The sequence below is a fragment of the Leucopleurus acutus genome (assembly GCF_964270905.1).
Source record: "Leucopleurus acutus genome assembly, chromosome: 18".
In the NCBI taxonomy this organism is placed as follows: domain Eukaryota; kingdom Metazoa; phylum Chordata; class Mammalia; order Artiodactyla; family Delphinidae; genus Leucopleurus; species Leucopleurus acutus.
This window is the reverse complement of record NC_139160.1, coordinates 5,193,324-5,218,444: the sequence shown is the minus strand read 5'-3', so window position 1 is coordinate 5,218,444 and position 25,121 is coordinate 5,193,324. Positions and strand designations below refer to the sequence as shown.

The following is a 25,121-nucleotide window of genomic DNA, read 5'->3' as shown; positions in this document are numbered from 1 at the left end:
TTAAAGCAAAGCGAGCGGGTCTTTCCAAGAGGAGGCTGCGCCATTTCGCTGGGAATTTGTCCCTAACAAATACGATAGATTAAAATAAATAGATTGATAACAATAACAAGTTATCCATCCGAGCTCAGCAAAGGACTGAGTTCAGCGGCTCGCGCAGAAGTGGTCGCTGACCTTGGAGATGGCGGTCAGGACAGCCAAACCAAGGGGGCTGGAGGTGGGACCGGATCCCAGGTGGGACGGGGGCGCTGCAGGGGTCAGGACTACAGGCACAGCACGGGGAGCGCCCGTCCTTCCCCTCGGACAGGGCTCTGCTCTCTCCTGCAGGGGTGCACCTTGCCCGAGTCGGACAGGAGACCGGGGAGCGCACCCGGTCGGTGGGCGCCGAAGGCGGAGTCTCGGGGGCTGAGGGTGCAGAGAGGGCTTGACGAGCTGCGAGGAGAGGAGCGGAGCTGGACTTCGCCACCCAGCCCCGCCCGGCCCCAGCAGGAAGCCCCAACCTGGCTGGGGATCCCGAGCCACGTGGATTTCTAAGAAAAAAAAAAAGTTTATTTAAACTTTTGTACATAAATAAATAAATAAATATCTTCTGGTATTACAGAGACCTTACAGTTACAAGCTAGGCTGGGGCGGGGCCGGGGTCTGGGAGAAGAGGGGTCGTCAGAGGCAGAGAGCCGGCCTCTGGGGGAATGCAGAGCGTCGCCGAAACAAAGTGAATCGGTTTCCCTAACACGAATACCACGGGAGGCAAATTTCGCTCGTGGGAGAGGAGCCATGGGCACAGCAAGGTCTGATGGAGGGACGACTGAACTTCGAGGAGCGGAAGAGAAAGGAAAAGAAAAACAAAACCCAGACGTTCATAAATGTGTCTGGGGGGGTGGGCGCGTGGATAAATCACCGCAGGAAAGAGGTGGGGAGGGAAAGACGTAAAGGGGGGAGGGGGGAGCGAATGGGCACCCGAGGCGTCAAAGGCCGAGCTTGACCCAGGGTGGAGAAAGGGGAGGAAGCGAGGAAGCCTGAGCCAGTCCAGTGAGGGCGGGCGGGGAGGCGCCGGCGGCCAGCAGGGCGCTGGGCCGGGCCGCTGTGCTGCGTGACTGAGAAGGACTCGCGCGCGTGCAGTGTGTGCACAGCTCGGAGTCCGCTTTGGACGGCCGCGGGCCCTGGGGTAGGGATAGCAAGGCCAGGTGTGCCAAGCTCTCGGCGCTTCCCAGGGCCGGGGGCCTCCGCAAAGCCGTGTCAAATCCGGGCGTGGCCGCCATTTGGCAGTGGGTGCCTGGGAAACGGCGCTGCGTCCCAGGACCAGTCTTTGAGCCGCGGGGAGTGTCTGGGATGGGCGACCCGGAGAGGCGTGCGCCTAGGGAGTGACCGTGAGATCCCGGTCGTCCTTCCCCGATGAGGATGGAGACATGGGCAATTCGTCGTCATCCTCGGAACACTTGGCTGAGGAGAGCGACGCGCACTTGCAGCCTTGCGGTGCGCCCCCGCCGGCACCCGCACTCCCGCCGCCGCCGCGGTGGTTGCTGCCTTTGCCTTCCTTCTTGTGCTTCACCCGGCGGTTCTGGAACCAGATCTTCACCTGCTTCTCGGACAGATTCAGGTAGGTCGCGATCTCGATGCGGCGCAGGCGGGACAGGTACATGTTTGAGGCGAACTCGCGCTCCAGCTCTAGCAGCTGCGCGCTGGTGAACGCCGTGCGCATCCTCTTGCTGCTGGGCAGCTGGTTCGAGCTGTTGTCTGGAGTGGGTAGGGGTGCAGACACGGAAACGATCAGACCCTTCGCTGTGGGCCCGATCCTCCGGTAGGCGGCCGTCAGAATCCCGGGTCTTTGGTCTCTCACCCACCTCTTTGCCCTGAACACAATGCACAGCGGCGTAACCGCGGGTGCCTCCTCGCCAAGCCTCGGGACCCTGGTACTCCCGGAGTCACGCGGCCCCCGTGCTCCCTTCTGGAGCGCCCTGAGCCCCAGCCCTCGTTTCGTCCTGGGAGCCCCCGCCAGGGCCTCAACCTTCTGCCTCACCCTCCCTCCCCGTGTCCTGTCCCGTCCCTCCAGCCGCATGCCACCCAGAGTGTCCACTCAGGGGCCCGAAATGGCCCTCATCGCCCGCAGAACGCCCAGGGTCCTCATCGCCCATGCCCGCCTAGTCAGCTTTCGTCTGCCCGGTCCCGTCCCTCCCCGCCCCACCTCCCCACTCCCCGCCTTACCCAAGGAGATGCAGTGGAACTGCCTGGGGTCGGGCAGCGGATAGGAGGTCTGGTACAGCGCGGCGGCGGCCGCGGCGGCCGCGGGGCCGTGAGCGACCCCGGGCGACACGGCCGAGTGCTGGCGGCCCAAGGGCGCGTGGCAGTATTGCGAGCCGAAGGACGGGAAGGACGCCTTGAGCAGAGGCAGCGCGGGCGGCCCGGGGGGCCCGTGCAGCTGCGAGGCGGTGACGCAGAGCGGGCACACGCACAGCAGCCCGGCCTTGCGCGCGTGGCAGGCGCCGGGCGAGAGGCCGTGCAGGGCGTGCGGCGGCGGCACCGCGTAGGGAAAGAGCGGCGGCGGGCTGCCCTCCGGCGCCTTCTTCTCGCCGGCCTCGCGCAGCACCAGCGAGTCCACGAGGAAGGAGCGCGGCATGGCCCCCGTGCGCGGTCGCCCCGCCGCCAGCCCGCTCCCGGCGCCCCGCGGACCTCGGGGCTCACCACGCACTCCCCCGGGCCGCGGCCGCGCTCAGCTGCCTCTTCCGGGGAGGCCGGAGGCGCCGCTGAAGCCGGGGCTGGAGGCGCCTCCGCTGCTGCCGCGGGCGCCGCCCAGAGAGCGCGGGGTGCTGGCCAGCACTAGTGGTGCTGAAAGGCGCCGGCGGCGCCGCTTAAATAGGACTATTGCCATGTGATGGGCTACGCCAGGAGCGGCCGGGGCCTCTCAATAGGGTTTTTGTGCCTTTTCTCTTGGCATTCACTCTGCACGCTTCCTCATTATTTCACTTGTTAACTAAATGAACTGCATAATGTACTCCATTCTTGTCAACCCCACCCAAGCCGTAACAGGCGCCCTCGCCCCCTCCTCTCCCCTTTGCGGGTTTATTTTCTCATTCTCCTGCGATTTAATATTCTTTTCTTTCTCTTTATTCCTTACTCCCCTTTGGCCTTGCGTTGGCGATCGGCCCGTTTATCTTATTGATTTTGCACCCCCAATGCCTTGCTTCCACAGATCCCCATGGGCGCACACCCCCATCTTCTCTGCGCGCTCGGTCGCCGTCCCCCTCCTTCTCTCATTTCTCCCTCGCCCCCCAAGATCAGGCTGCCTCCACTTAGTCTCCTCAGCTCGGCGTTGTGCACCCCGCGAGCGTCCCCACAGCCGGCCTCCGATTTCCACCTGTGGAATCGCTCTCATCTTCCTGTGTCGGAAGCAGAAGGACCAGGGCCCCTGCAGGAGTGGCACCGCTGGGCAGAGAGGAGAAGGGCTCGGTATTTCTTATCCAGCACTAGCCCCATCGCTGTCCCTGTTTTCTCTGAGTTTCTCAAATAGTCTTAACTTTGATGCTGCCTATAGCGCCCAGTCTTTGTTCGGGAGATGCTAGTCAACGATGTGGCCGTGGATGTAAAAAGGAAGTCACCCGCTGAGAATCGCGGACAGAGAGACAGGGGATGGGAGGGAAGACTGGCCAGCGAAGAGGTAGATCTCACTCACACCCCACCAGACGTGGAGAGTGTGGGCGCTCTCTCCGCCGGCGCACACCCCAACAGACCCGCGGGTGCGCTCGGATATCACTGCCTTCCCGAAGTTCACCCTGGAGGAGCGGTGCGAGGGGCAGTTGTATTCCCAGCTTCTGCTGCCTTCGCCCACCCGGGCGGAGCTCCCCTCTCCCCAAGACCTGCTCCTGTCGTGTCACTCTCTTCTTTCTGGTCACACAATGGTTAAACAACTTCAAACGCCTGGCCTCGTGTACACAGCTTCAGCTTTTAAAATCGTCCTCTGGGCTCAGGGCTGCTTCATGCAGGCGCTTTTTCCATACAGTGGGAAATTAGCATAAACATGTTGAATGTACAGCCTGAGACTTTCCAAGGAAGACGTTTACTTTCGATTTGATTGGTACCAAGTCACTGCAGTCACCTGCTCTGAGCCCTGAAAGGAATCCTGAGTGATGCAGGGGGAAGCTTTCCGGCGGGGGAATCAGTGCACAGGAATAAGATGACCCCAGATCGAAGCATCTGCACGGCTTTTCATCATTGATGACATCTCTGCGATAACAACAGCAACAAATTATAGCTGATTAAAAAGCAAAGAGAATTTATGTGAGAGAAAATAACGGATTCCATATAAGAGAGAGGGGCAATGGGGAAAATAACCTGGATGGAGGGCCTGTCATCTAGCAGGAAGAGTAAGGGATCAATGCTTCCTTGATTGTTTTGCCCTGGGGGGCTGGTGGGGTCCACTGCTGCCCTCAATGCCAAGGTCTCCTCCCCAAGGCTCCCCGTTCTAAGTGGGTGTTTGCAAACAAGCCAGGGTGTATCAGTGTAGCCTAATGGCGGTTCTAATTGCTCTCTGGGAAAGGTGGGCTGGCCTGGACCCCGGAGACTGGGCCCAGAGCGGGACCAAGGCCGGGAGAGGGGCTCCCTGTTGGGCAGAGGCAGGTGGGAGAGGCGCAGGGTGACAGAGGCGGCCGCAAAGGGTCAGTGCAGAGCTCTCCAGGGAGCCGAAGCCCGCAGCTGGGGAAGAAGGGGTTAAGAGCCCCTGAATTCGAGCAGGGCCAAAGCTACTGGGAAAGAATATCTGGGGCGGGGGGGAAATAACCAGTTTTTTTTTTTCCCCTCCAGCCTCTGGACCTTATTGAATGTCATTGAAGAAAGTTTTGAATGCCAGATAAAGAGAGGCGAATTAAAGTGTGTGACAGCAGAGGATAAGCAAACACAAAGAGAACTCTGTCACACTTTGGGGCAAAATCCGTGGGCTTTTTACCAAGTCTCTTCGCTATGATTGAATTAAGTAATAGGAAAACATTTTCTTTCAGTTTAGAGCCATTAGACAAAAACTTCAAAGCGAATAACACTTTTTAATGTGCGGCCCACAATGGATTGGGTTTTGTGCTGAAATGTTTAAACGGTTTGTGTGCAACTCGGCGCGGGAGAGACCCGGGCCCAAGCAAAGCGGCATCCCTGAGGGGGTTTCGGGGAAGCTGGAAAGAGCGCACACGTCATCCTCAAGCTCTAAGTCGGGCGGCTTGTGGCCGGAAAGGGGGCTCCCTGCTCGGCGGTCCTGGGCCGCCGGCTGCGCCCCAGGAGTTGGATAATTTCAGGAAAAAAGTTCTGCGCCAGCCCCCCGCCCCAGAAGGCCAGCTCTGCGGGCCGGGCAGGAACCGAGGGGCTGGGTGCGGCCCGGAGAGGGTGCCCAGCGCCCTTCGGCCCCGAGGCCTCTGCCGCCTTCCGGCTTCTGGCCCCTGCCCTCGGAGCCGGGCTGGGGGTCGGGGGTCCCCCGCTCCCCGGGTGCACGCGGGCGGCCGCGCGGCTTTCCAGTTTGCGGAGCCTCCCAGGGCTGGCTTCTGCGGGGTTAGAACTTTCCTCGCACGAGCAAACGCCCCCAGGGCGGTGCAGGGCTGGGAGGGAGGCGGCGGGATTAGCCTGTCCGCCCGGGACAGGCGCCCGGGGGAGCCCCTCGGCCTGGTGGGCCCTGCTCTGCCCCCGAGCTGGTTTTCAAGTGTCCATCAGGGACAGTTCAACATGGAATAACTTCCTGTTGTCCCGGTCTTTTCTTCTTTCAGCCTACCTCCTTTCCTGTTGGTATGGAGAACACACCATGTTTCTCCTGGAAATGCAGCTTTAATATATTTGCAGCAGAAACTGCACAAATTGGGGGTGGGCTGGGGAGGTCCTTGTTCCCTTATTTCATTCGCATATTTCTTCAAATGTCATCTTCCTTCTCAGGAAGGCCAACGACCCTACTTAAAAATATCACCCCTCTTTCCCCAACCCTCCCCACAGGGTTCCTTGCTTTATAAATACCTTCCAACTCTGTGTCCTTCCCTCCTCAGTTTCTCTGCTCCCTGCGCCCCGCTCCCCGCTGAAACGTACACCCCACTGAGGACTTGCATGTCTGTCTATCTTGTGCATTACTGTTTCCCAACTCAGGACAGTTACTGGCACGTAGTACATACTCAGCCTATATTTGCTGGATAAAAAAGTGAATGAAAGTGGCCTGACTCAGGAGGTAGGGTGGGGAAGGAGAGGTCCTGGTCTGCCTGCCTACTACACCTGGACACTTAGGAGCATGGCAGGGGTAACTGACCTGCAGGGACTGTCTGACCCTCTCCCAGCCACCACACCCTCCCCTGGGCTCAAACAGACAAGAGCTCAATGAATTTGTTGAGGAAATGGCAAATCTGGAGGCAGCATGGCTTCATAGAGGCAAGATGGTCCCATTCAAGGCAATCTAGTGTCCTGCTCTGGAGAAGTTGGATGAACCCACAGGTAGCTCAAGGCTAGGGGTGTCATCTGGGTTTTTCATGGTGTATAGGAGGAAAGATTGGTCAGAGAGAGATGTGGGGTGTGCTCTGGAATTGTCAGTGACCATTTCTGTGCTTTCTGGCTGAAGGCAATGGAGTGGGAATCCTCATGGGTGAGGGAGGGGCTGCTCCCTTGACTGGGCCGGTGGTGACTCAGACCAGTCTGCCAGCAGTGAGCATCCTGCCCAGTGGAGCAGAGGGGCCAGAGGGCGCCTGACCTACCAAGGAATGATGAGGGCATCTGGGAGGCAGGAGTGGGGGGCGCCCACTACAGGGGGGAGGGGAGGTGCCTGGACACAGGTGTGCTATGAAAGTGGAGGCCGAGCCATGAAGGGCCACGCTAACAGCTCTGTACTCGATCCTACTCAGAAAACTTTACGCAGGGGTAGTAACAGAGTCAGATCTGAACTTGAGACATGTAACTGGCAGCAGTAGGAGGTCCTGTTGATGGGGACAGAGAAAGGCCAGAGCAGGGTCCGACAGAGTCGGCTTGCAAATGGATGTTTACCGAACTATTGAATGAACAGAGCGAGGGAAACAAACAAGGAGAAAATTGTATCAGTTCAAGTGATGGATAATGACCGCCTGAGCTGGGGTGGGGTTAGGAAAGAATTTGAAGGGGGAATGGGTAAGATCAAGTAGGGTGGGGTGTGTGTGTGTGTGTGTGTGTCTGTGTGTGTGTGTGTCTGTGTGTCTGTGTCTGTGTGTGTTGGAGGGGAAAGGCACGAGACAGGAAGTCACACACACCCGTGGCCACTTGGTCCGAGGGGATGGGAGGGTGGCGATGCCACAGGCAGAGACAGGGATCTGCAGAGCAGGGCCCACTTTTGCTCATGAAGCTGCAACATGATGTCATATTTGGACGTGTTGCATTTTCATCCTTAACCTCAGCGGCTTCTGCTGATGTCCCATGGTGAAAATGTGAGTCTAAAGTTGGGTAGAGAGATTAGAGATGGAAAGAGAGATTTGGAACTTACGCATACAAAAATGGTAGCTTTAGTCTTAGGATGGAAGAGCTTGGGGGTGGGGGAGTATAGAGAAAAAACGAGATTGTAGATGTATTCCTGGGAACACCCATATTTAAAGAGACCAGTGAAAGGACGGCTCCTTGAAAGTCGGAGAAGAATTTTCAGCATCCATCTTAGAGCAGGTAATAATCCTTAGGATAGACGCTTCATGCTGGGAATAACAGAGCAGAAAGGTGGCAAGAACCAGGGTCCCAGAAGATCAGGGAGCTGCTCTACTCATTTTTTGTGAGTGGAAGATAAATGTTTATAAATAAAATGAAATAAATAAAATAGTTTATCTTTTTAACTAGTATTTGAATTTTCTACTACTCGTGGCTGTATTTAATCATAGCTAATATGGTCCCTAACCCCTGACCCAGCCAGATGATAAGAATCAAGCCAACGGAAGGAATCAGTGGGAATCATGTCATAGCAGCTGGAGGTCCTCTTGCTTTTTCCCAACAACTTTACAAGGCCATCAGGGCGGGGATAGACTCAATACTGGTGTCACCAACCTTTGGCACGTTAGATATATCGGATAAGTGTTTAATGCGGGTGCTAATGGCGATAAAGGAGTTGTCCTTTCTTTGCACCTATTCAGTGTATCACAGCTGCATCTTGACGAGCGTCACAAGATTTCAGAGGCCTGTGGGCCTTTAGCTTTCTTATCGTAGAATGAGAATGATACCTCACCTTCCTTGTAAGGATTAAAGATGATGTACGTGTATCCTGAATGCTACCAGGCTTTCCGGTCAGTGGGTGCGAGTGAAGGCAATTCATACCAATAATCAGAGCTTCTATCTGAACCTTGTGGGGCCTCTGACCTCCTTCTCCCATATGATTTTCTGGAAGGCCTTCCTGGGCTGCCTTACAAGTACCCACAGGCCGGTCTGTGGGCTGACACCCGCCCTTGTGCTTCCCCTCTAGAGAGTTTCTCTCTTATCCACACACTCAGCCTGGGATAGACTGGCTGTCTTCTTCCACATCTTGCCCCAGGACCACTGTGTAGCCCTCATGTCTCGTAAAGCCCTAAGCACGCTGTCCAAGACAGTCAGTAAACGGGAGCTGTGTTTTCCTTCCCGAGCGAGAGGCTGCAGGAATGCCGAGTGAGGCCCTCTCTTGGCATGGATTGTCCGGCCCAAGTAATTCACCCTCAACCTTTTCCTTTTCTCTTCCCCCTTGACATCAATGGAAGCAAAGATGATTTCTGCGGGAAGGAGGGTATTCTCCTACTCGGGGACCTGGAAGGTGAGCATGGAACATCTTACTAAGGATTTCAGTAGGAAGTGTTTGCAGATTTTAAGAAGAAGAAAACACAGAGGGTTTGAAACAGGCAGAACCAGTCTCACCTCAAGTAGTTTTCCGTGGATGAACGGACCCCTTACCTTTAAGCATATGGCCTTTAGCGTGAGCCCCCGTCGCCCTCTGGGGACGACAGTGACTCCTGAGTCACGAGGCTGGCCTCGATTGTCTGTGGCCTAGAGTCACATGCCTATCAGGAAACGTGGCTTTGAGACCTTCCAGTGTAGATGTTTCTTTCCTGTGTGTCTTCCTTTCTCTGCCAGCAGGAGCCCGCAGCTCCGTGATCAGCCAGGTGGCAGCATAAAGCAATAAACCCGCTGACGGTGGAGCCCTTCTGCCGCTCAGCTGCCTCCACACACCCTCCTCTTTCCCCATTTTCACCAGAGCAAACCCAGAAGACATCCGCTGCTCCTCCAACCTCCCATTCTCTGAAAGCCTTCGGTTCAAAAACACCCAAGAAAGCAAAGATAAGCCACTGCAAGGGGAAGAGCAGAGGACTTGTTTACAGCTGACGTTCTGTGGTGTGTCGTACAGAGCAGAGGAGACAGATTTTAAAAAGTCCTGGGGAGTCTGTGACCATCACCCCAAACCCCACCCCCAACCAACACAGCCAAGCTCCCGTTTCGTTCAGCAAAGCACTTGGCTCGCAATGTCTCAGAGGCGCAGTGAGTGGGTGATCGATGCCTGCCGTCTGCTCATTACATTTTGGAAGAGGGGAAGGGGTTGGAGGAGGGGAGGGGTTCCCAGAAAAGGAGGGGTGCTGGAGACCTTGATTCTTGCGGGAGCGGCTCTAGGATTTTCGCAGTGATGCCCTTACCCCTGGCAGGGAGCTGGGTATTCCCACCCCTGATGGACCACCAGTGGATTCTGGGGCCGTGCTGTCTTGCAGTCATGTGTGATTCCAAAGGATAACGTCCTCCCCATTTGGCTAATGTTTTCCAGAACCCCGGTTCTTCATTCCCACAAAGAATGTCGCATCTGTCATCCCTACTTGAGTAACTGTAACTGTACAGATCCCTGTGTCATTTTGGAGTACCAGGCTAATGTCTCCAGTATGGCAGGCCCTTGTAAAAAGAAAGAAAATTAAAGTTAGACTCCACAGAGAATTGTTGATTAGTGGATCTGCTCTGCGTGGGCTCTGGGCCTCAGAGAGAAGTCCTGTTTCCAGCTAACAGTGTAGAGTTTGTGAATAAACTGAATTCCCTAAGAAAAGTCACTTTCTTTTCCTTCTCCAGCTATTAAGTGGCGGCTGATACCATGGGGCAGTTCCTATCAGCAGATGCCTTAGAGCTAAGCCTAGCTGGTTCTATCCTGGGATAGCAAGAAGATACCGCTTCTATCTCGTCGACTTTGTGCAGCAGACACAAACACTTCCATAAGCTTTTGTGACTCATTAGGGATCAAAGCACAAATTGGGAACAACCTGAGCGGTCTCTCCCATTTACTGTCTTGTCTCAGGACCTTGTAAGTAAGTCTCTTGACCTTGTAGGAACGTCACTGCCACAACCGAACTGTGGCACAGACTCCAGTTCATAATGCGCGTGGCCCCTGTATGGGGTACACACGCTGCCTTACTTGTCCTTACCCCAACCAAAGGTATCAGTAATGGGGCAGCTTCTTAGATTATCCATCCCAACTCTCCCGTGTCCTTTTCTTCATTTCTTGATTCTCCGATGGGTGCAAACGTTAGCAGGACTGAGTTCTGTGGGAAATAGCTTCATCGGGCTGGCTTCAGAGGGAGGGGCTGTTGATTTGTTTAACACAAGCACCACGATGGTGGAAAAGGATGCTCCCCTGTGACTATTTCTTTAGGTAGCAGTTGGTTTCTGAGAGGATAATTTCTCAGGTATTTAAAAATCAAGTCACATAGATTACTAACCAAAAACTACCCCAAACTATAGTATGTGACTAATAAAATATAGATTTTGTATTCCCAATCAGTAGTTCACTTATTGTTAAAATATGTTGTAATTCTATTTCGTGACAGAGTCTGAAGGGTCAAGCTTTCTCCGGGGCTTCTTAATCCGTTGTTGAGATGGATTTATAGAATGGCATTGAGTTTAATTCAATCAACTGCCCAGAATTTGACTATGTGCCTGGCACATGTACTCATTTATTTAGTCCATAAAATGAGCTACAAGTTGGAAATTTAAAACACGTATTTTATCGGTCAGCTGTTACGGTTTGGGAGGGTTCGGGGTTAGTAGCCTACTTGACTGGGAGTTCGTACACTTGAGAAACACATGAGACCGGTACTAATTTCTATTTCACAAGTATAGACACTGAGGCATAGAGAAGTAACTGGCCAAGTAGGCAGGGACTCAGCTAAAATCTTGGATGACAGTGGTGGTTATTACTAAGATGAAGGAAAGAATGGATAATGGGGGAAATCAGTCATTTCTGCCGCATTGGTTCTAATCCATTGAACAAATTTTCATTAGGTTCCTGCTTTATGCAGGATAACATAGTTGTAAGAGAGAGGCCTCTGGAGACACCCTGGTTGTGATCTAGGTGAGTTGATGAACTCTCTGAGCCTCTCTTGCCACGTGTATAAAGTATGGAGTGTCACAGAATTGTTGGGAGACTGAAATGGGTTAAAAGACCCCTAGAGCATTTAACACTGTGTCTGTCACATAGCAGGTACTCAATAAATGTTAGCTATGGCCATATGCACAGATCACATGAGCCACTGAATGCAAATCCCGGAACCCAGCCACCTGCGTCGCATAGGAAGGGTGTATCCCCTGCCAGACCCTGAGAGAATAGCACCGTGCGGCGTGGAGAAATCATAAGGCAGTTCTGAGAGATGCCCTTCCAGAAGTTCCTACACAGGACGGGGATGGACACTTTGGGTCACCATTAGAGAGCAGATCAGGGTAGAGGGTCCCAGACACTGAACAAAAAAGCTTGTTGGGAGTGACTGAGTCAACCGGAGCCCCCATTCCAGGAAGAACCCCTAGGCCATGACTTAGGCTAAAGACATGAATGTTTCCTTACTTTCCATCCCCTGTGAGATGTGGTGCAGGTATGAAAACAGCTTTGTGACTGTTGCACATGGCGCTGAGATCAGGCTTCGCCCAGATCCAGCCAAGATGTGACCAGCCCATGTGACAGCGGCTGGGAAAACTCTCTTGCAGCACAGAGAAATTCGGGGAAAATGTAATTTGAAAAAAGCAAAACAAAACAAGAGCTCTAACTGGTGAGGCTGGGGTTCCAGTGACAAGTGCGCTTACTTCTCCTTTCCATACTTGTAGGAGATAAAGACTCAAAAAACTTTCTTTTTGGAGAATATATGATATTTTGATGGGAGAGGAGAAAAATAATGAAGAGTTTTCACCCTCCTCTTGTCCCTGCTTTATTCTTCCTTTCTTCACTCTCTTTTTCTTCCTTTACTAATTATTATCACCACCACCACCATCATCGTCACCACCTTCAGCATCATCAGAAGTCTCTAGTCAGAGGCATAGGAGCTTTGGTGAATAATGAGGTTTAGTCTCTACTTATTTAATTTTTTTATTATTATTATTTTTTGGCAGTACGCGGGCCCCTCACCGCTGTGGCCTCTCCCGTTGCGGAGCACAGGCTCCGGACGCGCAGGCTCAGCGGCCATGGCTCACGGGCCCAGCCGCTCCGCGGCATGTGGGATCCTCCCGGACCGGGGCACGAACCCGTGTCCCCTGCATCGGCAGGCGGACCCCCAACCACTGCGCCACCAGGGAAGCCCCTCTACTTATTTTAGTTAGTACCGGAAACAAAAACCATTCCAGCCCTTTTAAGCAGTAAAGGAAGGATTTAATGCAGGAAATTTAGTGCTTAAAGAACTCTTGGAAGTGATGGGGAAATAGACTCCAGGCTGGGCCTTCAGGAAATTCAATAACACCTAACTCGCCTGCCACAGTCAAGAAGGCTGTCACAGGCACAGCTGAGCTCAGAAATCAGTCATAGCTGTGACCTGGGGCTAGGGATTTGCTAGTTTTAGAATTTCCTTTGGACACTATGAAGCTAGTGGTTGGACACTGGGATGCGGCTGTAGAAAACCCCAAATCTCCACGACCATCTTTGCCAGAAGCAACAGCGGGCAGCAGGAAGATGGCCTTGCTGGGAGATGATTTTCCATGAGTCTCTTGTGTCCGCACATCTTGCAGATGGACTGACGGCTTTGTTCTAGGCTATCTTTCCAAGGATGCTTGCATAGCAGATAGCCTTGGATTCAGAGATCCAGAGCAAAGCTAGGCGTGCCTACCGTACATTATAAAAGGCTTGGGTCCTCTAAGCTCCAAGTTCCTCTCCTTTAACGTAACCCACTGCCTGTGCGGGTGTCACGTGACCCTCCTCACATTGCCCCATGGGAGCTGGGGTTTGAGGAATCAGCGCAAGGAGATGCTGATATTCTAGCTACTGCTATTGCTTTGAGTAATGAAGTCCTTTGTCTCTGACCCAGGCATCTCCTGTCTTCTACCAGCATTTATGATACTGTGGCCGACTAACCTGTTAGCTTTTGCATGTAGAGCAAAACCTCAGACCCTCCACAGTTCTTGACATGCGTTGCCTCACTTCTGTCCTCCAAATATTGAAGAAATACGTTTAGTTGTTGGAGCCTTATGTATAACCTGAACCTTAGTGGCGAGAGGGTCTGAGACACATAGGTTTAACTTTCCATACTCTGCAGTACAGAAAAGTACCGTACGTACCATACTTTCCTCCGGGGGTCTGGCATCCAGTTGGGATTTATAATAGCTACCACTTACTGGGCTCCCACATCGTCTGGGAACTGTGACAGGTGGGTTCCGTAAATTACTGTGAATGCTGACAACAGCCCTACAAGATAAGTGTTATTTCATTCCTTTTCCTTATGGAGAAACTTCCACAAGCATTCAGTGACTGCCCAGGGCCATGCAGCTCTGAGTTCCAGCGTCAGATTCAGGCTGGGGTTGGCTGGCTTCAGATGCTCCTCTATATGCCAACCCCGCACAGCACAAGGTGGTGAGTGCCAGTGCAGTCCTAGTGAGTTTTAGTTCTGGAGGCATTCAGAGAAGAGTTCTTGTGGCCCTGGGGCTGAGAGGAAGCATGTCTTTGAGGAGGGGGAGACTGGACTTCATCGTTCAGGAGGGGTAGGACTTAGATTAATGGCCTGCCAATGGGTGGATGAGATGGGGAAGAGAGAGGAGACGGAAAGGACAGTGTGAGAAGACGCACAGGAGTATATACGTCGGGGATATAGTGAATTTTATGGGGCTGGAGGGATAGTAGAGGGAGAGCTTGTTGGAGGGTCTGGTCTGTAAAGAATGTTGAATCTCGGGCTTCCCTGGTGGCGCAGCGGTTGAGAGTCCGCCTGCCGATGCAGGGGACACGGGTTCGTGCCCCGGTCCGGGAACATCCCACATGCCGCGGAGCGGCTGGGCCCGTGAGCCATGGCCGCTGAGCCTGCGCGTCCGGAGCCTGTGCTCCGCAACGGGAGAGGCCACAACAGTGAGAGGCTCGCGTACGCAAAAAAAAAAAAAAAAAAAAAATTGCCATTACACGTCTCCCATTACCTTCTTCACCCCACTAACTGGCTTTTTTCTTTTTTAAAATTATTTTCTTTCTTTAAAAAGTTATTTATTTTATTTTTGTCTACATTAGGTCTTTGTTGCTCTGCGTGGGCTTTCTGTAGTTGCTGCGAGCGGGGGCTACTCTTCGTTGCGGTGCACGGGCTTCTCATTGCGGTGGCTTCTCTTGTCGTGGAGCACGGGCTCTAGAGCGCAGGCTCAGTAGTTGTGGCGCACGGGCATAGTTGCTCTGGGCATGTGGGATCTTCCCGGACCAGGGCTCAAACCCGTGTCCCCTGCATTGGCAGGCGGATTCTTAACCACTGCGCCGCCAGGGAAGCCCTGACTTGCTTTTCAACCCAGATAATTCCTGGGGAAAAGAGCAGCTCATCGTTTCCCTAAGCGAGGGGATGCTGGCAGGAGGAAATGGCTGCCAGTCCACCACTTGCTGCAGCCTGTCTCTGAAGGCCGGGGAGAGAGCGTCTTCCCCAAATCGTCCCTCGCGGGACCAGCAGAAGAAAGGCGTTAGCATAAAATGGAGAGAGAGCATGGGCGGGAGCTCACATTAGCAGACAATATTGCTTTGATTGCAGACAACACACATGAATTGAATTGATAAAGGAATCTTCCCATCAAAGCCAGAAATGAGTGGAAATTAACTTTAACAAAGTAAGCAACTGTGCTCAAGAGACAGAAGAATCCCAACGCGTACTTGGTACGTGTCAGAGGCGTAGAGGAGCAGAGTGTTCAGGGCCATCAGCGTGCGCGGGAGTGATTAATAAACACTTACATGGACATTCATCTGACAGGCGACTGACAAAGCCCCGCAGTGGTGGGGAGAGGGGGCGTTTCTTCTTGATAGATGTATCTGAAATGCTCATTTACTCCTTTTTGATGGATTTAAATGTCCAGGTATTCTCTCTCCATAGAAATTGATTCAGAAATGGTGCTGGGTTAAAAATAAGGGCTAGGGATTTAACTACATTTATGTGGCAGAAAATGTATTCCTGCTAGACATCAATGCATAGATTGCAACGTGTTGGAGTTGAATGCAGGTTTGCGAGGTGGTGAGGGTAGAGAGGGCTACTTTTTTTTTTTTTTTTTAAGTATAAAGTGACATAGACGGATACAAAATCACTCTGCCTGAGACCCTGTAAATAATGTTGGAGACGACTAACCAAATACTAGCCGTTTTCTCCCTGGTCTGAAACAGTTTAGCAATTATCTATGGGGAAAAAGATCTCAAAGAACAGGTTCACATTTGCACTTGCTAAGACTTGTACTGGATCTGAATTTTCCACTGGAGGTGGCATGGATGTGGCCCCGGAAGACTGATGAACTTGGTCCCCAGAGGCGTGAAGCTCATTCATTCTGGCCTCCATCCCCTCTCCCCAGATAACAAGGCCGAGTTTGGTTTGTTCAATTGAATTATCCAACATTGGGCCCACTGTCCCCTTGGGTGTGAGGCCCAGCCCAGCAGGCTGCTGGCATGCCACCTGCAATTCTCCTGTGTCTGCTCGGGGGGACCCCAGGGGAGTGTGTGTCGTGGCCCAGGCAAATGGGAAGTGAGTCTTGTTTGTGCGTGGTGTGGTGGTACCAAAGGTACTGCCAGGTACAAACTTCCCTGGGAGACAGGGTTTGTCTCCATCACTCGACAGACTCTCTAAGGCAAGAAAAGTCTGGTTTGGGGATTCTGTACCGGGCGATTGTAGTTGGTCTGAACAATACCGTTCCCAGAGACAAATACCATGAACCGTTTCCTGAATCTTCTAGTAAAATACAGGAGATGCTCTTGGAGGTCTGAAGACTGTTTCTGAGAATGTATACCAGAGCACAGAAGGAGAACTCACGCCCCTGCCAGCCCTGCTCTGTCCCCACAGGGGCTGAACAGATTGTCGCGAACAAGACAGTCTTCCTCAGGCCTCCGACTCTGAAAGAGTCAAAGGGCTCGATAACCTGAAGCATGCTCTCCAGGAATGCTCTGGAGGGTGACACTGTACCCATTAGGAATTCCCCCAGCTACAAATGACAAAAAATCTGACCAACAATGGTTTCAACACATAGGACATTATTTTTTCATAAAAGCAATGTGTGGAGCAGCTATGCAATAACACTCTTAGGGGACCCAGGATCTTCTTTTTTTTAAATTTATTTATTTTATTTTTTATTTTTGGGTCTTCGTCGCTGCGTGCGGGCTTTCTCTAGTTGCGGCGAGCGGGGGCTATACTCTTCGTTGTGGTGTGTGGGCGTCTCATTGCAGTGGCTTCTCTTGTTGAGGAGCATGGGCTCTAGGCACGCGGGCTGCGGTAGTTGTGGCTCACGGGCTCAGTAGTTGTGGCTCGCGGGCTCTAGAGCACAGGCTCAGTAGTTATGGTGCACGGGCTTAGTTGCTCCATGGCATGTGGGATCTTCCCGGATCAGGGCTCGAACCCGTGTCCCCTGCACTGGCAGGCAGATCCTTAACCACTGCACCACCAGGGCAGCCCTGACCCAGGGTTTCTTATCTTTCCTCTCCAGGATCCACAGTCTGTTTCCTTTCGTCTTCACGTTTGTCCCTCATGGTGGCAGAGGCTGCACTCCATACCTCATCACATTCCAGGCAGAAAGGAGTAGAAGGGGACGGGCAAAGTGGGGGATGGGGGGGCACTGGCTTTTCGTCAGGAACCAAAGCTTCCTGGGAGCTCCACCTTGATTTCTGTGATATGCCACCCTCACTGGAAGGGAGCCAGGGAATGGGGACTGGGGTGGGGATCAGGTCAGCCAACCACTGGTGTCCACCATGAGTACTGAGACCACATGAGAGGATGAGGAGGGCATCTCTGGGATGGAAACTGTGGTCAGCGGTGTCTTAGTCACTTGGGTTGCTACAACAGACACCATAGACTGGGGGATTAACACGAATTTATTTTCTCACAGTCCTGGAGGCTGGAAGTCCAAGGTCAGGGTGACAGCAGGGTTGGGTTCTTGGTGAGGGCTCTCTTCCTGGCTTGCAGACAGCCGTCTTCTCATTGGGTCCTCTCATGGCGTAGAGCAGAGAGAGAAAGCAAGTTCTCTGTGTCTCTTCTTATGACGGCACTAATCCTACCATGAAGTCTCCTCTCTCACGACCTAATGACCGTCCAGAGGCCCTGCCTCCTAATACCATCGCATTACAGGTTAGGGTTTCAAAGTGTGAATTTGGGGGGGACATAAACATTCAGTCCATGGCAGGGATGATGAGAATTGTAAAGTGGAATTGTAAAGTGTAAAGAGAATTTTAAGCGAGGTTGACTCAAGATTTGCCACCTGAGAATCCTGAAACCCTGCAGCCTGCCAGGCTCAACTTTTCCTTTACTACTTGGTTGAAGTAGCTTGACTCTCACCCCATCCCAGGAACCACGGGAAGTCCAATGCCTTACCGAGACTTCTGGGGATCCCTGCAGCCTGCTTCCACTGGAGCCCCCCCTTCTCTCCCTGCAGAATGTCCCCTCAGGCTCCACTCTGTCCTTCCTTCTTCTGTTCCCAAGGCCTCGTTAACACAGGGCTCTTGCATGCCGTGATGTTTTCTTTTCCACGCAGATCTTTCATTCACTTTAGTTAGCTGGTGTTTACTTTAAATTTATTTTATTTATTGATTGATTTATTTTTGGCTGCGTTGGGTCTCGCAGGCTCTAGAGCGCAGGCTCAGTATTTGTGGCACATGGGCTTAGGTGCTCCGTGACATGTGGGATCTTCCCGGACCAGGGCTCGAACCTGTGTCTCCTGCCTTGGCAGGCGGATTCTTAACCACTGTGCCACCAGGGAAGCCCAGTTGGTGTTTGCTTTAATCAACTTCTGCACTGAGGAAGAAAACAGTATTTAGGACAAAATCTTTCTCAGAATGCTGAGTCTGCATTTTTAAAGAACATTCTTTAAAAGATGATTTACCTTTTCTCATCTGTCATCTAATTCTCAAGGACTTTTCAGAGCAGAGTCTTCTTTGTCACCTTGAGATAATTTTTCCTTTTCTTATAGAGTTTGTTAGGCTGATGTTTCTGACTGTGAACTAAATACATAAGTGAGCACTAATTAGTGCCTTTGAGGTCATTCCTTTCCAAAGGCCTAATAGTCCTATTTCTTTAAAAGAGAAATAAAGCTCAAGTTTTTTTTCTTTTTTCCTGCCACCCGTCAGAAATATGAAAACCCTTTCTATTTTCTTTAGTAACAGCTAAGGGCAAAGACCACAGATCCACCTCCCTCCATTAGGGCACAATCAATAGAGCTTTGGAGTTTTCCCCCCAAGTCTAGACTCCTGTTTGGGAACAAATGTGAGAATGAGGCCCATTTCCTGCGAAGGCCAGAGGACAAAGGGACCTGCTGACGGCCGTCCATGTGACTCCGGGAACTGCCAGGCCTGGAGCTCGGATTGTGGACTCTCATAGGACAGGAGGCAGTGATGGATGGGGCTCCAGTCTGAAGGTCTGAACTGCCATGAATGAGGCAGGCCTGCTGTGCCTGCCTGGGGCTGAGTTTTTTCAGCAGTCACTTTACAGCTCACTGTGAAGCCCTGTGCTGTTTGTGTGACAGGCAGAAGTGGGAGCTGCCAGTGACACAGGCTGCGGGGTGAGCACAGGCCACCTCCTCTGAGCAGCGTGACCTGGCGGGGGGGCCAGGCAGTCGGAGGAATTAGGCGTCAGGGATTTGGTCAGGCTCCTGAGTGAAGCGGGGACGTAAGACTGCTTCCCTTTTGTGGCGCTTCCTCCAAGGCAGCTGGAAACTCATCTCGGGCAGCTGGCAATACAATCCTGAATGCTGTCGCTTCCGCATCCTCCCGGGCAGTCCCCGCTTCAGCCGAGCCCCTCAAAAGAGGGGACTTGAAGTTGAAAGCATGAGGCTACCCTTGGGGGCAGTTAAAAAGTCACTCACCTCTAGGCTAAAGAACCTAAGTCTGATCATCCAAGACTGCAGTCCTCTGGGGTGGCATGGGGGAGGCGTCTTCCAGCCCCAGGAGCCATAAAGAGGCGGGTGCTTCTCCCGAGGGATGCCTGGGAGGACGGACCGCAGACGCATGCGCGCCCCCGGAGGACGCCGCAAGGGCGCAGCTCTACCCAGGGTTCGGGCACTCTAGTAAACAGATCATCTCCAAGACTTCCTTAGGACAGAATTCTGTATTCAGGAAGGGCTTCCTTGGGCTCTCATTTACCTTGAGTGTCTGGGGCACCCGTGTGGCCCCAAGATCTGACTCTAACAGTGCTTCCAGCAAGCGCAGTAATGATCGCTGATTCCACCCAACCCAAGAAAAGAACAAAGGAGGAGGCCACACACAGATCAATGCAGCTTCCCATCATCCTGAACACGCAGACGCCCAGAAATACACACGGGACGGACCCGCTGGGTTTACGACTTCCGATGCCTTTCTCCCTCCCTCCAACCTGCAGCCTCGCTGACATCTTCTAAACCCTCCGCCCCTCGCACCCGCAGCCCTGCGAGGCAAGACTGCGCCACCCCAGGGCGTCCTTGTGGAGGAGACTGAGGGGCAGGCACAGAGGTCTGGGCCCTGGAGTGGGAACCATGGGAAGGGAAGGGAAGGGAAGGGCAGGGCGCCTGCCAGCACGTGGGTGCGCCCCCGCGGGTCCCTTTGTGCCCTCTCGGCCACCTTGCTGTCACTAAAAGGAGAAGGGACACCAGGGTCGCAAGACGAGGTGGGGCCAGTGGCCGCGGCCTGGGGCCTGTGACAGAGTAAGACCCGGACAGCCCCGAGGTGGTGGGAGGACGGCACGTGCTCACGAGTGCCGGCCATTGGCAGGGCTGTGTGCCAGGCCACTGTCCCGCATTGTCACCTCCAAACAGCCCCATCAACTAAGCTATGATTCCTGCTTTGGAGATGAGGAAACCGAGGCTCAGAGAAATTGTCCAGGGTCCCACATAAGTGGCTGGAAAAATGTCTCTACCTGTCCTGAGGTTCTGGGATCTTCCTCCTGCTTTAGGGGGATGTGGGGTGCACTGCCAGCCCCCCACCTGCCCAACACAGGCTCCCCGCTCGGGGCCCCTCACCAGCAGCCGCAGGGGCTGAGGCCTGACCCCCTCAATAGGCTGCCCTATGGGATCGGAGTGGCAGGGCCGAGCCCCTCTGTGCTCAGCAGTGGACTCTGGGCCGGAGGCATGGCACTCATGCGACTCCAGGCCTGCCACCGCCCCCTGGGGCTTCTCTTCTTCTCCAGAACAGTACCAGCGGTGTGAAAATGCTGGGACCATAGAGAGGGCTCTGCCTGGACTGTGGGGAGTGGGGTAGGGCAGCAGCCCTGGAGAGTGGTCTGCCTCCAAAACCAAAAAACACACAATGTGGTTAAACCATCCACGCTTCTCATGCAACTTTGGTTCCTAACCCTGCCGTGAAGTGCATTTCCTGAGGGTGATGAGCATACGCCCCTTCCTCTCCTCACGTGCTCACAAATGCACACGCGCGCACACTGCTCTGTCTTTGGCCATTGCTTTCGGCCTGAAATGCAATTCTACCCGAATTGATTTCTCTTCCCACTCCTGGCCAGAGATCTTTCTAGAACACAAAACTGACCATGCCACTCCCTTCTTTGAAACCCTTCAGTGGCCCCCTCTTTGCTCTCAGGATTACATCCAGTCCCCATCCCACCAGACAGGCCCTTCATAAAGACATGAATTGTCCCGTGGAGGTACCACCAGCCGCACGCGGCCTTGGAGCACCTCCAACGCGTGGTCGGTGCAAAATACCCACCAAATTTTGAAGACTTAGAAAAATAATATAAAATGTTGACATTTTTTACATGTTGAAATATTTAGGACTCAAAAATATATATTATTAACATTAATTTCACCAGTTTCGTTTTACTTTTTTAATACAGATACTATAAAATTCAAAATTACATATGTGGTTCAAATTGTATTTCGATGGGGCAGGGCTGACCTGAACCCTGTTTATCTCTCTGGCCTCAACTTTCCCCTGGTCTCACCCGGGTACTGCAGTCCTTCAGAACTCCCCACATCTCCCCAGGGTCCAGGCTGTTTCTGCTCTGTGCCCTCGCTCACGCACCCGCTGTGCTCCAGATGCCTCCCCAGCAGTGTCCACCAGAACCACAGATCTCACAGCCCAAACCTCGGCTCAAGAATCAGCTCTCCTGACAAGTATTCCACACCCTCTTTGGGCCTCCACTGTTCCATGCGGGCCTTCCTGCTTCTCTTACCCATATGCAACGCTCCATGTCACCCAGATGGCCATCCAGGCAAATCCAAGTCAGTGTGGCTAAGGGGTCTGGAGAACCTGGGACTGGACCCAGCTGCCCATGGTCTCCAGAGGGCTCCAGACTCGTGAGTGGACGTGGTACAAGGTCAAGGTTGACATCAAGGTGATCATCACCCACGGCCTGCCTACCAGTGACCAGGGGCTGGTCCTCTGTCTTCCAGGAGCAGAACTTTTATTTTCCTTCAGAGCTCATTAAACTTGGGAGTTCTGACTCACCTCATCAAGGCTCACAACAGGCTGGCGCATAAAGGCAGAACACCCGCTTACTAGTTCCCAGTGAAGACAGTGGTCTGGTTGGCCCGATCAATGCATGGTTTCGTATTAGATGAGCTAAGCAAAAAGACAGAATTATCAGTGTTCGTGTCAGGAGGTTACTTGGTGAGCGTGGAATTGGAGCAGGGGGAGTTGCTTAGGTGAGTTCAATAATAGTATTAGGACAGATACACTCCTTCCTCCAGAAGATAAACCTGCCTGGGGACAAGGCGCGACCAAGTTCTTGGTCAGACTGCCCGATTTCCAGACAGAAATGGGATGGGCACTGCTGACATTGGTTTGGGACTTTTCTTTTTCTAACCTTCTGTTGCAGACCCACCTGTCTTCTCATTAGCATTTTCTTTCTTGGCCAAGGTTCACAGCCAATCAGGTTAGAGTGTGGTCCCTCGGGCTGGGATCCACGGAGTTTCTGGGTCTCTGTTTGCCTCGACCCCATGTTGATTGCACAGTTTACCTCTACAGGGTGGTTTTATTCCTCATTTCCAAATGCCTTGGAAGGAGAGGCAGGTGGAAACGAGGCTGAGTGGGTGGAGTGCGATGATTCCAGCAGGTCTGTCAGACTCGGAGCAAGGTCCCCACCTGGGGATACTGGACACAGGCTTAGCCCCTGATAAGAGCTAATTAACTGGGGGTGGGGATGGGGGTCAGGCCTCCAGTTCCAGCAGAGCCACTTGAATCCACGCAGGAAAGCAAGGCAGAAACTCTGTCCTAAAGACTGAGCAGGCCGAGGCAGGCAGAGAGAGAGGAGAGATGCAGACAACAGGACCTTGGTTCTTCCCACCTGGCCCCAGGGCTCGCTGGTTACAGCGGCAGCAGCAAAGCCGGTGCCAGATGCCACAGACACCACATGCTGTTGGGGACTGGTTTGGGTTGGTTCGTGGACTGGGAGAGATGGACCCCGCATGTGGCTGAACCCGAGACTCGCGAGGGCCAGAAGCCACCAAGACCAGCAGCAAACATTTGGAGAGCGGGTGACATCCTTTAATTATTTCAACTTGATTTCCCTTAGTTTGAACATATTTATAATAACCTCTTTGAAGTCTTTGTGAAGTTTAACATCTGAAATTCCTCAGAGACAGTTTGTATTAACTACTCCCCACCTCCCCACCTCAAAGCATGGGTCTCATTTTCCTGTTTATTTGTATATTTTGTAATTTTCTGTTGAAAACTAGATATTTCAGATACTATATTATAGCAACTCTAGATTCAAATTCCACCCATTGCCCCTTTCAGATGGTGCCGTTGTGGAGTTTTGTTTGTTCGTTCGTTTGCTTAGTGACTTGCCTAGACTAATTTCAGAGTCTGTTTCCCTTGCAGTGGCACCTGCTGATGTCTTTTGTCAATGTTACTTAAACTGTTATTTTTATTTTTGATCTTAGCTTCCTAGGGGTCATCCCTGTGTCAGTGTAACTTAGTGGGCCACCAATGATTGATCAGAGGTTGTGCTCGAACACCTTACGTTCGTAAGAATTCCATCTTTTGCTGATATACCTGTATGGAGGTTGGGGAACACACTCAAGATTTAGGTCATTTACAAGTCTTCCCTGGAGTTTGCTTTTCATCTGGTCCCTGTGTATCTCCTCTGTGTGTATGCAAGGCCTGATGTTCAGCTGGGGATTATGTTAGCTGGGACCCTCTCCGGTCTCCCTCGTTCATGTACACAGTCTTGCAAATGTGTGCCGCTTTCTAGACTGCCAGGGACATGTCAGAGGTCACTGAGGTCATTAGGGCTGTCTTCCTCCACGGAGAATCTTGCTGTTACATCTCTGGCTAGTCTGACAGTATGTTTTCTGCCCCAGCCTCAGGCTATCTGTGATGTTGACCATTCCCATTTGTTTGGAACTGGGAGTGCTACCATTTCTGACAATGCCCAGGGCACGGGATTTCTCTGCATTCTACTCTTTTTTTTTTTTTTTTTTGGCTGTGTTGGGTCTTTGTTGCTGCACGCGGGCTTTCTCTAGTTGCGGCGAGCGGGGGGGCTACTCTTTGTTGCAGTGCACGGGCTTCTCATTGCCGTGGCTTCTCTTGCTGCAGAGCACGGGCTCTAGGCACGTGGGCTTCAGTAGTTGCAGAGTTGTGGCTGATGGGCTCTAGAGCACAGGCTCAGTAGTTGTGGCGCACGGGCTTAGTTGCTCCGCGGCATGTGCGATCTTCCCGGACCAGGGCTCGAACCCATGTCCCCTGCATTGTCAGGTGGATCCTCAACCATTGCGCCACCAGGGAAGCCCTCTGCATTCTGCTCTTGATCAAGTCAGCTCACTCTGCTGGTGAAGCTGCTAGTTTTCACAGCCCGCCCTGCCCTGGTAGAACCACCAAACTGGAGCTGGGGTGGAGGAAAGGCAAGGAGGTGATAGATGGGACCAGCTCCAGGCTGCAAAGCCACAGAGTCCCAGTGTTCTTTCCCAAAGTTCAGAAGTCTTTCTTGAATAAATATTTTGCAAGTTTTACATGCCTTTGATTTCTAGCATCCTGAAATGGTTGGGGTTTTTTATTTGTTTTGTTTTGTTTACCATCTTGCCCAGTTTTGTCGTTACTTTTTGAGAAGAGATTTTTGCCAAACTTCTCACTCTGCCCTTATGCCTTGTCATACTATGTAAGCACTGAACTTTGTAGACAAAGTGTTTAAAAACACTATATTGATAAGATAGGAGGAAAGAGAGTGAAATCTTTATATTCCCAAGAATATAAAGAAAGCCACTTGGCGATGCCTTAAACTGAAAAAAAAAAATCAAGAAGTAGCGATAATAACATGTTACTTAAAGATATGAATATAAATATAAAATAAACCAGCTAAAAGAACAAAAAATCATTACTTTTGAGGAAGAGGAAATGAGGAGGAGGGACACAAGGCCTTAGCCTTGTAGAAATATGTAGATTCACTAAACAAAGTCTATATATAACTTTGATAAAAATAAAATATTTCAAAAGTAGTGGGGAAAAAGATTTAAAGAAAATTAAGCCTTTAAGGTCAGTCATACCTGAGTTTGAATCTTGGCTTCACAACTTACTAGCTGTGTGATTTTTGTCATGAAACTTAACATCAGCAAGTCTCAGTTTAGTTTTCTATAAAATGCAAATGATAGCAGCTTCGAAGAGTTATTAATAGTACCAGCACATGCTATGAGACAGGAAGCAAAAATTACAAAGTAGGGAACAGAATCTGTTTCTCTATCTCCAGGTAGGGCCATGTGTCCCTCACCCTTCTCACCAGCCCAAAGTTCTTGAGAATGAATTTTTATATAACTCTCTAGCTAATGGCTAATGAAGCCCCAGTATATGAAGCAATGTCTTAATGGCCAGCTTG

The 25,121-nt window shown here is 52.2% G+C and overlaps 1 protein-coding gene across 1 annotated transcript; it reads right to left on the bottom strand.

Annotated features, from left to right (window-relative positions):
• Positions 1-1,351: 1,351 nt before the first annotated feature.
• GSX1 (GS homeobox 1) lies at positions 1,352-2,611 on the bottom strand (the record flags this gene model as incomplete). Its single annotated transcript, XM_082859253.1, has 2 exons — positions 1,352-1,731; positions 2,200-2,611. The coding sequence occupies 2 exons, from the start codon at positions 2,609-2,611 to the stop codon at positions 1,352-1,354; spliced, it is 792 nt and encodes a 263-aa protein (XP_082715379.1).
• Between the last annotated feature and the right edge of the window lie 22,510 nt (positions 2,612-25,121).